Genomic DNA, 12,680 nt, shown 5'->3' on the forward strand with positions numbered 1-12,680 from the left:
GAGCAAATGGGATTTTAATATCTCAGCTGAACATGAATTGGGACGAGGAACTGAAATGTATTTCAAATAGGGACCAATCAGGTTTTCTGGGGCTGATTCTGACTGGGGCTGACTTTTCAACAGTGTTATTATCAGCCAATCACAGATTGAAATTAAGCATTTTACATAGACAACGGTACATCATGTGGTTTTGTACAACAAGTACAAATAGTAAAATTCAAATATAGCCCTGTGTTTAACAGATTGTTCTTATGGCTGCATGACATATGTCCATGTATAGATAAATCATAAGTTTTATCCAAACATACATGCTTGATGACTGAGTGCGTACTCACCTGTTGCCAGTAGTAGTGCAAGAAAATTTCTGTCCAACATATTAAACTGGTTCTAATCTATAATCAGAGGCTGTGAAATTGAAAACACAAGGTCAGAAATGAACTGTCAATATCAGATGGACGACATGGCTCATAGCTTTTACAGCATATGTTCGACATCCATCTTGATGTTTTTGTTTTTTTTCGACGGGGCAGTTGAAACAGTGATCACCGATGACCTACTTGGAACGCTTGACGGTCGATTGCGATCGGTGGCTGATCGATCGGTGCATCCCTAATTGAAAGAGCGGGTGGGGATGGATTCTCTAATGTTTGCTCTGTGTGTTTGTCTGCCTGAACAACAACACATCACTGCTTTTACTCAAAGCTCATTACAAGTACAGTAGCATGAGCACACGCACGTGTAGCAGGGGAATTCAAACCCCCGACCCTGACAGTGTTAGAGCCACACTCTCCCCATTTAGCTACACAAGAAAGACTACAGTGTTGGAGAAAGGACCTCATGTGTTCCAGATCCCTCCTGTCAGTGTGTAGCTTGTAGACCTGGACATCCACACTGACCGTTTGGAGCCAAAGTGATAGCATGCTCTATTGGCCCTAAGTGACCGTGATGGCAAACAACCGCCCAGAGCCGCACTGGGAGCAGGTCATCATGCTTGCTTGCACATAATATCAACGGCGAAGGCGAGGAGCCCGCTCAGGCACATTTCACTGGATGTAAGCCGTCGGGTGAAACATTTATCATAATTGGGAGAGATGAGGAGCGCCACAGACTGCGGAGTGCCCTTTGTCAGAGGGTTTTATTGCGCTTTAATGACAGTGCTTCATCGTTTGTTCTCCACTCCAGATCTGTAGCTGGTCGATCGTTGGACAGCTTCGACATGGCCGAAAGGAAGATGGATGGTGTTGGGCGGAGCTGGATGGTGGCCCTCATACTGCTGTGTAATCCAACAGAGGTAAGGCAGAAAACAAAACGTACTTCATTTGTCAAGCTTAATGTAGCCTGCATTTGTACACAAACTGGATTTTGTCTGTCTCTGGTAATTATGTCAGAAGTCCTAATGATTTAACTTTGATATATGGCAATTTCAGTATGATGTCAGTAGCCTAAAAGCTCACTGGTCTGAATTGCTGGACTAAGACTATGGACTAGGAAAATCTTGGTGGGGGAAGCAAAGGAATAATGTTCTGCCCTCTTTCAGCAACTACCATCGATTGGTAGGATCTTAATGTTTTTGTTGTTTTCTGCTTGCTTCCTGACATGGATAGACATGAATATGAAAAAGTTAACATGTGAAAAAAGGTAATATAACACTAACAGTAGCATGCTATCATATATTCAGTATTTTTGCCATGGTGTTATGGCAGAGGAGGCACAAAACACAGCATTGGGAGTTTTCTAGATGGGTTGTTACATCTGTTGTAGTCCAGTCTGTATAATCAGGCTTTCAGATTTCACACAGATCAAAACAAACACTTTATCTTTGGTGCTTTATTTTGTGTTGATTGATCAGTGGCATATGCATCTCTTTGTGTTTCTTTTTAAACTGACTTTATTGGGAAATTTTAAAAGGGAAAGAGGATGACACTGCATCAGGTTGATATGTGCAGTTTAGACAAACTGGACACATCTGGTTGACAGTTTTTTTTGTATAGAGGTCATATTTTCCATGGAGCACAAATGGATTTAATGGAGGTCTGTGTATGTTAGACTCCCTTTCCTGTGTTCTAAATAAGGACATGGTGACCATCCTGTTTTAATGGGTCCCAATAGAGCGCAGAGTCGGAGTACGGGGTCAAAACGGGGTGCAGACACAAGTTTTCCTGTGAGGACTTATTCCCAAATGTAGCGATAAAGTGTGGGCTTTTTGTTTTAACGTTTTGTTTTTTTCTTAGTTGCCACCTGTGAATAAGGCTAAATGTTACAGGAATAGGATCAGGAATACAAAAAAGCAGGAAAACAGAAATCTTCCCTTAGGAATCTTTCATTCCACTAGAGGTGAAACAAATCCAAACTTTATACTTTACAAGGATTATTGGAAAAAAAAAAATCTGACATTGGGGTAGCTTTTCAGCCCTTTCCAACTGGAATAACACCACAATTACAAAATCACAATCGTTGACACATGAATGAAAAATAAATGTAAATGATTTAAAATGATTTACGATTTTTATGAAAGCAAAGCACAGACATTATTAAACACAGACTTGAAAATAAAGTTTTCTCAACTGTAAATGTTCCTGTGATGCTCATGTCCCATGGCCATGTCTTGGTCAGGATCTCAGCAGGACTAACCCGCTCAAAATACATATTCTCCTCCTCTCTCTTTACCTGCAGATTTGTGTGAAGGCGAGTCTAGAGGTCAATGAAACCCAGCAGCAGCATCCGACCAACGTCTACCACGACCTCGGAGTCACCAGGAACAAGATCGTGACGGCACAGTTTGAGTGCTACCAAAAAATAATGAAAGACACTAACAACTACAGACAAGGTAGCTCATTATGGTGGTGATAAACTAAATAAATAAATAAATAAATAATACATTTTGCACATCGACGGCTCCGAATAGCAGCAAGAAATAACTTGTTGAAACATTTCAACTTACCAGATGCTTTTCAGCCTCACTTGTTGTGAAGTGTTTGAAATGAATGTACAGTAAACATTTCCTGTGATATCAAAATCCTGTTTACCAGTACATATTGTACAAGGCAAAATAAGTGCAATGTTGTCCCTCATGATGCAAGAAAGATGCAAAAAGGAAGACTGCATGTGTCCAAAACACAAACATTTATGCAAAATGAGATAAAACACATTCAGTGATTGTACCTTATATAGCATCAATATACTGTAGATTCTCTGTTCTGCTTCAACCTGACTGGAAAGCTTGTGTGTTTTACTCAAGACACCAAACCATTAGATACATTTAGTACTGTAAAACCTGAGTTCCTTCTTTATATTCTTTTTTAATAAAGCAAATAATCACAATCAAGATGATAAAGAGGATTAATGGATTATGTTCAGTAACACTAATCCTCGAAGATGAACCTCCGTATCATTTAAGGATTGGCTCTTGTTAATGCTCGTACACCAAATAACTAAAAATAATATGTGTATGTATTATTAATAATACTGTTTTATTTATTATTTATTTTGTCATTGCACAGTAGCTGCTCAACATCAGAGTTAGAGATTTCTGTTGTGAGGTTTGAGAGGGTAGAAGAGTGTGTGTTTCTAAGCTTGCAGAAATGTGTGAATTTTTTAATATGTACATTTTTAAATGTGTGACTTTTTCTGCTGTGTTTCCCGTGGTTTCAGAGCCCATGTGTAATCGCACCTGGGATGGGTGGCTGTGCTGGGACGACACCAAGGCGGGCTTCACCTCAGAGCAGCACTGCCCCGACTACTTCCAGGATTTTGATCCTTCAGGTGAGACCCTGGACTAAAGGGTGCATTTACACCAAGCGGTTTAGTGTTTACTCCTTTAGTTTGGTTCATTTGGGCAAGTGAAAACAATGACATTTCAACTCTGGTGGCACCAAATAAATGCAATGACTGCCTGAAAATATGGGTCTTGGTCCTCTTACAAGCGAACTGAAAAGGTTTTTTTGGGTATAAGGAGACGAATGTTGACATCCGATGATCGCCAGGGCAAATGACAGTCTGGACTGATACATCTTATTCTTATTCATCTATTTCTTCATCTGTTCTTAAATAGTAAACTTACCAGAGAAGGGAAAGTATGGCAAAGAGTGCAGACAAGTCCAACATGCGTAACTAAAGTTACATGACTGGAATCGGATTTGTTTCGACTTCCACTTGCCGACAAAATCTCCAACCTGGATGACAGGTTACCAAAACAGGTTAACACATTGCTAAATGTATGTGTAGATATTTCTTTATGACTCTGGATTTTATAGGCATTTTATAGTTGCGCTTGTGTGTTTATGTGTGGGTGTTTATGTGCACGAATGTGTGTGTTATAGTAACCCGATGTTCCAGAGATTTTACCAATGGAACATTTTTGGCCTCCATTATCCAAACCTTCATCCTTCAACAGGATGTGCAGACCTCTAATTACATTCATTCCCGCTGATCAATGGCTTCAGTGGTTTCATATAGATTCATGTTGTCTTGTTGCCGCCCACGATGAAATTGGGGGAGGGACTAACGGTCGGCCCCGGTCTGTCCGTCAGTCACACACAATATCTCGGATGCGATACAGGCAACAACCATTCCCTCTCCTTTTAACACATCTGGTTGTTTGTCAAGGGGAAACCTCTCCACTTTAATATCGAATGGCACTCTGTCATCTGTTTCTACCTTTGTTCAAGTCCCAGAGGATTCAGTTGTTTTGCTGCAAAGTATAATACCAAGAAATAATAGTGCAGTGCAACTGGAAGGGCAGCTAAGATTCAGCCTATAGGGCAAAATAGTTCTGAAAAACATGGCTTAAAGATAAGCATAGTATGCGAAAGCTACCAGTGTGTATGGGATATGTTTGGACTTTTTCATGACATATCATATCATTTTACCCTGCAGAGATGGTTACAAAGATTTGCACTGATAATGGCCATTGGTTCCTGCATCCTGAGAGCAACCGGACATGGACCAACTACACCCGCTGCAATGAACACACCACTGAAGGCAGAATGGTAGGCTGCTGTCCAACATGACATTAATCGCATGTTGAAAATTACAAGCAAATGTGTCATGATTAGTATTGAATTTTTGTTGACTATTTGCTGTATTGAGAGGATTGTATTGGCAGACAGTTATTTCTCAAATGTATAGCAGAACAGAAGCAATAAGTAGTAAATCACTGTGGCATGCAGCGGATATTATAAAAAGTAAGACTTCTACAATGGCTACATGTGTAGGTCTGTCTTGTAAAAGAGTGTCAAACCAACAAATTTAAGTAAATGGTTAGCTGGTGTTTTTTTCAAAATAAACAAAAATGTGTTTCATCATGTATTTTGGCATTTCTCTTTTAAAAATGTCTCAGTCTCATATTTCCTTTTCCTGTTTTTTTATCTTTAATAATCTTAAAATATGCTTTTACGTGATTTCTGACGTTCCTTAAATCAAATGTTCCAATGGGATTCCTCTGTTTAAACAAGTCGGTCATTTATGAATAAAAGATAAGAATTCTCTTGAAGAGCATTTTTATTGAAACACCAAAGTCTATAGAAACATCCTGATGACCGTACAGTAACAGATTGTCTTTGCAGGCTCCCCACAGCATATCTAGTCATTACGAGATCCAGATAATCTAATCTGTTTCCATTCTCTTGTTTTCTTCCAGACTGCAATGAATCTTTTCTACTTGGCCCTCATAGGACATGGGCTGTCGCTGACCTCCCTATTCATCTCCCTGGGAATATTCTTCCATTTCAAGTATGTCAACAAACCAAACAATAGACCTCATTTTAACATGCTTTGTTAGTTCCGCTGCTGATATTAGATTTAGACAGATAAGGTTTTTTTTTTTTTTCCCCTCATTATTTTACCGCACCGCAGTATAATGTCTCCTCTTTCCTCTTGCAGGAGTTTAAGTTGCCAAAGGATCACCCTTCACAAAAACCTCTTCTTCTCCTTTGTTCTCAACTCTGTGATCACCATCATCTGGTTGACAGCAGTGGCAAACAACCAGGAATTGGTGCAGAGGAATCCAGTGAGTTTTTTTTTTTAAAAGATCACTTTATTCAAAAAATGCTCAAATTCAACCAGTAGCTATATTCTCTGGAAGCTAATTTGAAAGATTTCGGTTTAACAAGTACATGAAATTGAGCATTCTCCACCAGTTTCAGGGCTTTTCTCTGTGCGATGTGTTCAATCCTGAGCCGTCTCTTTTATCATCCCAGATGCAGTATTAAAAAAAAACAAAAAAACGCAGGAGGGCTGCTCTAAAAACTTTAATTATTCAAGGCTATAATAGCTACATTAGTTTTACATAACTGTGAAAATGCAGCACGTTGTTCATGCATGTGCAGGAAATAATAGAAGCATAGGATGAAACCACGGCACGGGAAAATTAAAAAGCAGTCATCCTCATTTAAGTGTGTGCCTGTCTGTCTGTCTTTTTTTTTTTTTTTTCCTTCTAGACAAGCTGCAAAGTGTCCCAGTTTATTCATCTGTACCTCTTTGGCTGCAACTACTTCTGGATGCTGTGTGAGGGAATATACCTGCACACTCTCATCGTGGTGGCTGTGTTTGCAGAGAAGCAGCACCTGATGTGGTACTATCTTCTAGGATGGGGTAGGTCATGATACTGTGTGTTGGCTCAATGATGGTGGATCTTGTTGTTGTAGTTTGTTGAAACAAATGAAAGCAAGACTAGGTGTCACCAGTGATGGCATTTTGAGAGCATCTTACTTAATGTGATAATGTTCAACTTTCCTGTTGAACCAGGATTTGGGGGCAGGATATAACGCGGGGAGGGATCATTCAAAAATGTAAACCAATGGGATATCAGTCAGGGAGAGAAAGGCAGTTTTATTTGATGGGAGGGACGGAGGGGCGGGATTGTTCAAAAATCTGTGATGGTTTTATTCGTTGGAGTCTTTATGTCGCCTCTTGGTACACAATGAAGATGATTTTCTGTTTTCAATTAAGTAAAAGTAAAGAGATTTTGACTTTTTTGAATATCAGGATATTGTAAGGTGGTGTGACTACAGCTCAACCCAAAAATCTGCCAGTAGGGTGAGATAGTTTCACTTGTTTTCAGTGCAACTCAAGTTTCAAAAATTGTCTCGGATCAAGTGACAGTACCTTGAAACCGAGGGATCGACCTCTTTTCAAGATTTTGTCATGTGTTCTGAAAAAAAATCTTAGAAGTTGAGAGCAGCACCATTGGAAACAAATTATTATACAAATATATTGGCAGATTTATTCACTTGCTTTGAGAAAACTAAGGTTTTAAGACTGATTACAAGATTTTATGTCTTAAGTTGCAAGTGTAACTAATCACTAACTTTTTTGCAGGCTTCCCTCTCATTCCGGCGTCCATACATGCCATTGCTCGAAGTTACTACTACAATGACAAGTAAGTACTCAAATGCATGATCACATGGTTACAATTGATGTTACAGCTGTTGAGAACAATAATATTATAGATACAGATTAGATTCCATTTTTTTTTTAATTGGGGAAATTTTGTTGCTGCAGTAGCAAGCAATACAGCAAAGAGAAAACAAGCAAATAGAGGCTTTTAAACACGATGCAACCAATAATTTCAACACTAGAACGAGAATATGTGAATGAAAAGTATATGAAGTATAGCTGAATGTACATGTATGCTTTTAAAGTAATTGAAAAGAAAGATGGAGCAGATTTGGCCAGCCTAAGATCAATATATCATGTACATTATGTTAAAGATGATCTATAAATATCTGCTGTTTTGTTATCCTGCATTCTGCATCTTGCACACGCACTTGCACAAGCTGTTGGATCTCATTGATAGTTTCTAATGGATTCCCCCGACTGAGCTGTTCATGTAAATCCATTTGGCAGCAAATCCATTGATCTGGGTCAGGTGTCAGGCCGCGCATTAATGGTGTAACCTTTTGTCTCCTGTCTCCTCGTCTGCTGCAGCTGTTGGATCAGCTCCAAAACATCGCTACTCTACATCATCCACGGCCCCATCTGCGCTGCTCTCTTGGTACGATGCTTCAAGATCATTAATTGTAGCACAGACATGGATTACAGCCATGGAAATCACATTAATATCGATTCACTGAAATGGACAGCTTCATTTGTCCCATCTCCATCCGGTAGACTAGTTTTTGTGCGAGCTGAAAAAAAAAATAAGCTGCTGTTCTCCTCTCCGGGGTGGAAACAAAGTCGGAGGTTTGCAAGCAGGACACAGTATCATGGCAAGCATAATATAGTGAGAGGCTTTTTTTTTTTCTTTGTTGTGAAATCAGTGGGTCCGCTGCTTTGAGGATCCACCCACTGGTCCCCAGACCCCCGTTGCATTCTAGGAATTCACCTAATCAGCACAGCCGGGCATGCGTCAGAGAAATCTGGCCCCTTAAGATTCCCTTAGGATCACAATAATCTGTAAAATTTTCTGCCTCAAACAACCTTCACCATGATTCGTTAAGGTTTCAGGCCCAAAAATCGTTGGCCAAAGTGTTTGTTCATCATGATTATTTTGTTTAAACCTTAGTCTTACTGCACAGTATATGACTGAAATTGTGTGGCAACTAATTTACGGTTTCTCTTTGAGTTGTGCACTTACAGTATATTAGCAGTCAGACCCACCAAAACCCACAGACCACAGATATAAGGGTTAGGGCACATACAATATCCATTAATAATTGGAATACAGGTTTTGAATTGTCATGAACATCTTCTCCTGTTCACATTATCTTCATTATGAGTAACCAGAATAAAAAACCTCACCAATATTACCCAGATTACTGAGGCGTGCATGCATCCTATTCTGTTTACTTTTGGTTTTTGCTCTCTGACTGAGTCTTATTTCTGTGGTATTGTTCAGGAATTTTCTGTCCATTCACATATATGGGGATTTTTTTGAGACGATATGAAAGTGGATACACTGTAAACAACTTATCCCAAAAATAAGATCCTAACCAAGACAGGAGCTAATATCTGGAATTCTGTTACATCACTACACAGCCATCTTGGTAGGAAAATAACAGGTGATTGTAATAAATTAACAGGTGATTATAATCAAATGACAACCACAGCCAATGAGCTGTGTATATTGTAAAGCACCATATTGGTAGGAAATGCATGTGACATCATGGGAATACTATGAATACTATGCTCACTTCTTTCTCTGTGTTCCTCACTCTGCAGGTGAACCTGTTCTTTCTACTAAACATTGTGCGGGTGCTCATCACCAAACTGAAGGTGACCCATCAGGCCGAGTCGAGTCTCTACATGAAGGCTGTGAGGGCCACCCTCATCCTGGTGCCTCTTCTGGGAATCCAGTACGTCCTCCTTCCCTACAAGCCCGAAGGACGGGTCTCCTCCGAAATATACGACTACATTATGCACATACTAATGCATTACCAGGTAAGACGGTGTGTTTTGCATCTGGTACAGTATGTGGTTTATGTTTCAGAGTGGAGACAGTGGTGCAGACAAATTTTCATGTGGTTTAAGTGAAGATATAAGGGTCGCATGCTATTTTCTCTCAAGCCAAAACAGCACCTTGACCTTGTGATTTCCAAGTGCCTTCAGTTTTTTAGTCATGACTGCTGGGATAAAACAGCTTTTTATTTGTCAGCCGTCCAGATCAAACATGAAGTTGAACTATCCCATCTACAATAGGTTACATGACGGTCAAACCCACTTATAGATCAAGACCAACACCCTTCATCAAGTAGACCTCTCCGTTTCAAAAATACAGCTGCAGCCACGCTGGGTGCCATGCTGCCGGAATGCATGTTGAATGTATATTTTTGGAGTGGTATTTATAGTTAACTGTCTATCGCATGCAATGCAGTGTTCCCTTGCGCTGTTTGTGAGGTCCTGTTGTCCTTGTACCGTGTGTGTCAGTATGTACTGTGAAACACTGTTGCGCGTCAACGTGTCTCTCCACCAATGCCACCAATTTCTTGTACATTTATTGTACTTTGAAAGTGATTCTGATTCTGAAATGAACCGTCCCATGAACTTGAAACCTTTAGTTTCTCAGCATTTAGTAAAAGCCAAGTCTTCCCATCAGCCTCTGACAGCCCTTTGTTTATGTTGTAACCCGGGGAAGAACGGCAGGAAGGAAGGCATAAGAATTATCTGGGCTGAAGGGGGGCTGAATATCAGCTGGATGTTGGCTCGGTTTTGTCTAAACGTCCTGCTTTGTCCCATCACAGGCGGCGTGTTGAGAACCTCTTGAGCAACAGGCTGAATCAGCTCACAAATCATACTTAATAGTCTCTCTCTCTCTCGCTCTCTCTCACTCTCGCTCTCTGTGCCTCGCTTCCCCACTTCCTCTCTTTCCTGCTTCTCTCTCTCATTTTACATACCTCTCTAAGAGGGGCGGATGCCAAAAGAAATCAAAGTGGAGAAATTGCATTGTGCCTCACAGCGTCTTTTTAGGGGTGTTTAAGAGCTTAGGATGTTTTCTCCAGATTTAACGACTTGAAGAGACTTTGATTGTTGATGCTTAAGGCTGATGCTGAGCACATTTCATCTTTTTTTGTGTGTTTGTTTGAATTTCAGGGCCTGCTGGTGGCCACCATCTTCTGCTTTTTCAATGGAGAAGTAAGATGGGGTCATCCCCTTTCACTAAATTTATTCTCTCTCTCTCTCTCTCTCCCACACACACACACACACACACACACACTTCCACACTTCCCCTGCGTGATCAGGGATAGATTAGGCAACTTCCTCTGCCTGACCCGGGGGGCATACGTCTTGGGGGATGGTGGATAAGGGGAGTGTCTTGCATGAGAGGCCCAGTCCTCCGAGGGCTTCGCAGTAGACTGAAGATCATTTACCCTCTTGGCAAGCAGCCACAGACTGTACACAGATAGCTATCGACCCTGCTGCTGTTTGATCCGCACAAAATCACCCCCTTTTTGTCTGGATTAGATGTTTTACAAGGGCCACAGATTAGCTCCTCGAATGCTCGTTGAGATGCATCATTAGGGCAAAAATAAAGACTGGGGCTGTAAGTGCTATTGTGCAATACAGTTTGTGTAGAAAGTTGGTGTAAAACATCTTACAATGATCCAGAACTTTGCTGAGCTATATTCTTACAGTCAAATCTAGAGTCAATGTTTAGGTCCATACACAGAAAAATAGTAGAGTCAAATTTACTTTGAAAGTGCTTTTAACAAAACACAAAGTGCTTCACAGAAAATTTACAGCAAAAAGGGACATAATGAAATAATGCAAGATTAAAGTACAAACACAAGAGTACAAGAGTAGAAACACATCAAATGAATTTCTTGCTTTTAACAGAACATGCTTGTCGCGAAGTGCTTTACAGAATTTTTACAGCAAAAAGGAACATAATAAAACAAGGACATAACATTTAAAGAGTACAAACATCACAAACATCACAAAAAAAAAAACACGAGTGCAAACACATCACATATTTATCACATCACAAATTCTAATAGCATGTCAACTAATCATTCATGACCCATCCCATTAATATGTTGGATGCTGTGTCTCTGGGCAGGTCCAAGGCGTGTTGAGGAGGCACTGGAACCAGTATCGTATCCAGTTCGGCAGCAGCTTAGGAAGCCACTCGGACGCGCTGCGCTCGGCCTCCTACACCGCCTCGTCCATCACTGAGGTGCAGGGCTGCTACAGCATCGACAGCCACACAGAACAACAACATATGAACGGCAAGGGATGCCACGACAATGACGCCTCCATCTTCAGATCGGACAACCCCTTCGCCTGAGGACGGGATCCTGCCCTCGCCCGTCCCATCTCAAAAACTGCAGCGTGTTTGGAGATCCATGGCAACCAGGGCAACGTCACGTCAAGGGGATTCAGAACTCGCCCCTTCCCCGCAGATACTCTTTTGCTGAGTTAGCGATCCGGTTGGAAAAGGATTGTATAGCCAGGCTCTTACCCACTTGAAACAATTTGCTACCTTTCTCTGTCGCACCGGCATGGGCCCTTTAACTGTACTGTAAGGTGAGCTTGATGCAAATATTCCTGCGCTGCATTTTGTCCACAGTTTGAAACTGCTTCAGCTGGTTTCAGATATATTCTGGTAATTAGATTGTTTCTATCTATACCTGGCTAATATTTTTGAAATGGATGAATATTAACTATTTGACTATCCTTTTGGGATCATGTCATGCACAAAAAAGCCGTCACTTATACTGTAAATTTGCCAAAAAAAACATTCTTTGCGACATGGTTAGTGCCAAACCGAGAAATTGCCTGCCTCATTTTTTTCTAACATAGAAGCAGAGCAGAGATAGAACCTCTAATATATGCTTAATATTAAAGCTATATTCTATATAGTCTTTTTTACATGTTAAACCTAATTGATCTGAACCTCAACATATTCTTATTCACAATGATTATATGAAAATGAAATAAATACCGTACAGTAATTATTTGAAAAGTAGTTGAAATGGACATACTACAATTTATTACCAATATTACTTGGTGCCAGCTTCATATCAAGCTTCAATGTACTTGTTGTTGGTTTCAATGCACTTCATGTTGGTTTCAGTGCAATTCTCCATCTGTCTCTATGTGTTCAGTCAAGGCACATGCTTTACAAAGTCATACAATTTGCTTGTGGGCTCCATTATTACTTTAATTTCATACAGTGCAAATTTTTGAGTGTGTAGCATCAGTTAGGAGATTTAAGCGCTCCTTATTGATGTGTGCATCATTGA

General features: G+C 40.4%; 1 protein-coding gene across 1 annotated transcript in view; it reads left to right on the top strand.

Moving 5' to 3' along the window:
• The window catches only part of calcrla (calcitonin receptor-like a), a 28,028-nt gene extending 15,875 nt beyond the window's left edge, over positions 1-12,153 (top strand). The window contains exons 2-13 of the mRNA XM_071897809.2: positions 1,183-1,291; positions 2,674-2,827; positions 3,652-3,762; positions 4,876-4,988; positions 5,639-5,730; positions 5,881-6,007; positions 6,438-6,591; positions 7,318-7,378; positions 7,927-7,993; positions 9,160-9,378; positions 10,528-10,569; positions 11,495-12,153. Coding sequence (XP_071753910.1) covers positions 1,217-1,291; positions 2,674-2,827; positions 3,652-3,762; positions 4,876-4,988; positions 5,639-5,730; positions 5,881-6,007; positions 6,438-6,591; positions 7,318-7,378; positions 7,927-7,993; positions 9,160-9,378; positions 10,528-10,569; positions 11,495-11,722 — 1,443 coding nt within the window. The 5' untranslated portion in view covers positions 1,183-1,216 and the 3' untranslated portion in view covers positions 11,723-12,153. The remainder of the gene's footprint in view (positions 1-1,182; positions 1,292-2,673; positions 2,828-3,651; positions 3,763-4,875; positions 4,989-5,638; positions 5,731-5,880; positions 6,008-6,437; positions 6,592-7,317; positions 7,379-7,926; positions 7,994-9,159; positions 9,379-10,527; positions 10,570-11,494) is intronic.
• The last annotated feature ends 527 nt before the right edge of the window (positions 12,154-12,680 follow it).

Source organism: Centroberyx gerrardi, chromosome 10 (assembly GCF_048128805.1).
Source record: "Centroberyx gerrardi isolate f3 chromosome 10, fCenGer3.hap1.cur.20231027, whole genome shotgun sequence".
NCBI lineage: Eukaryota > Metazoa > Chordata > Actinopteri > Beryciformes > Berycidae > Centroberyx > Centroberyx gerrardi.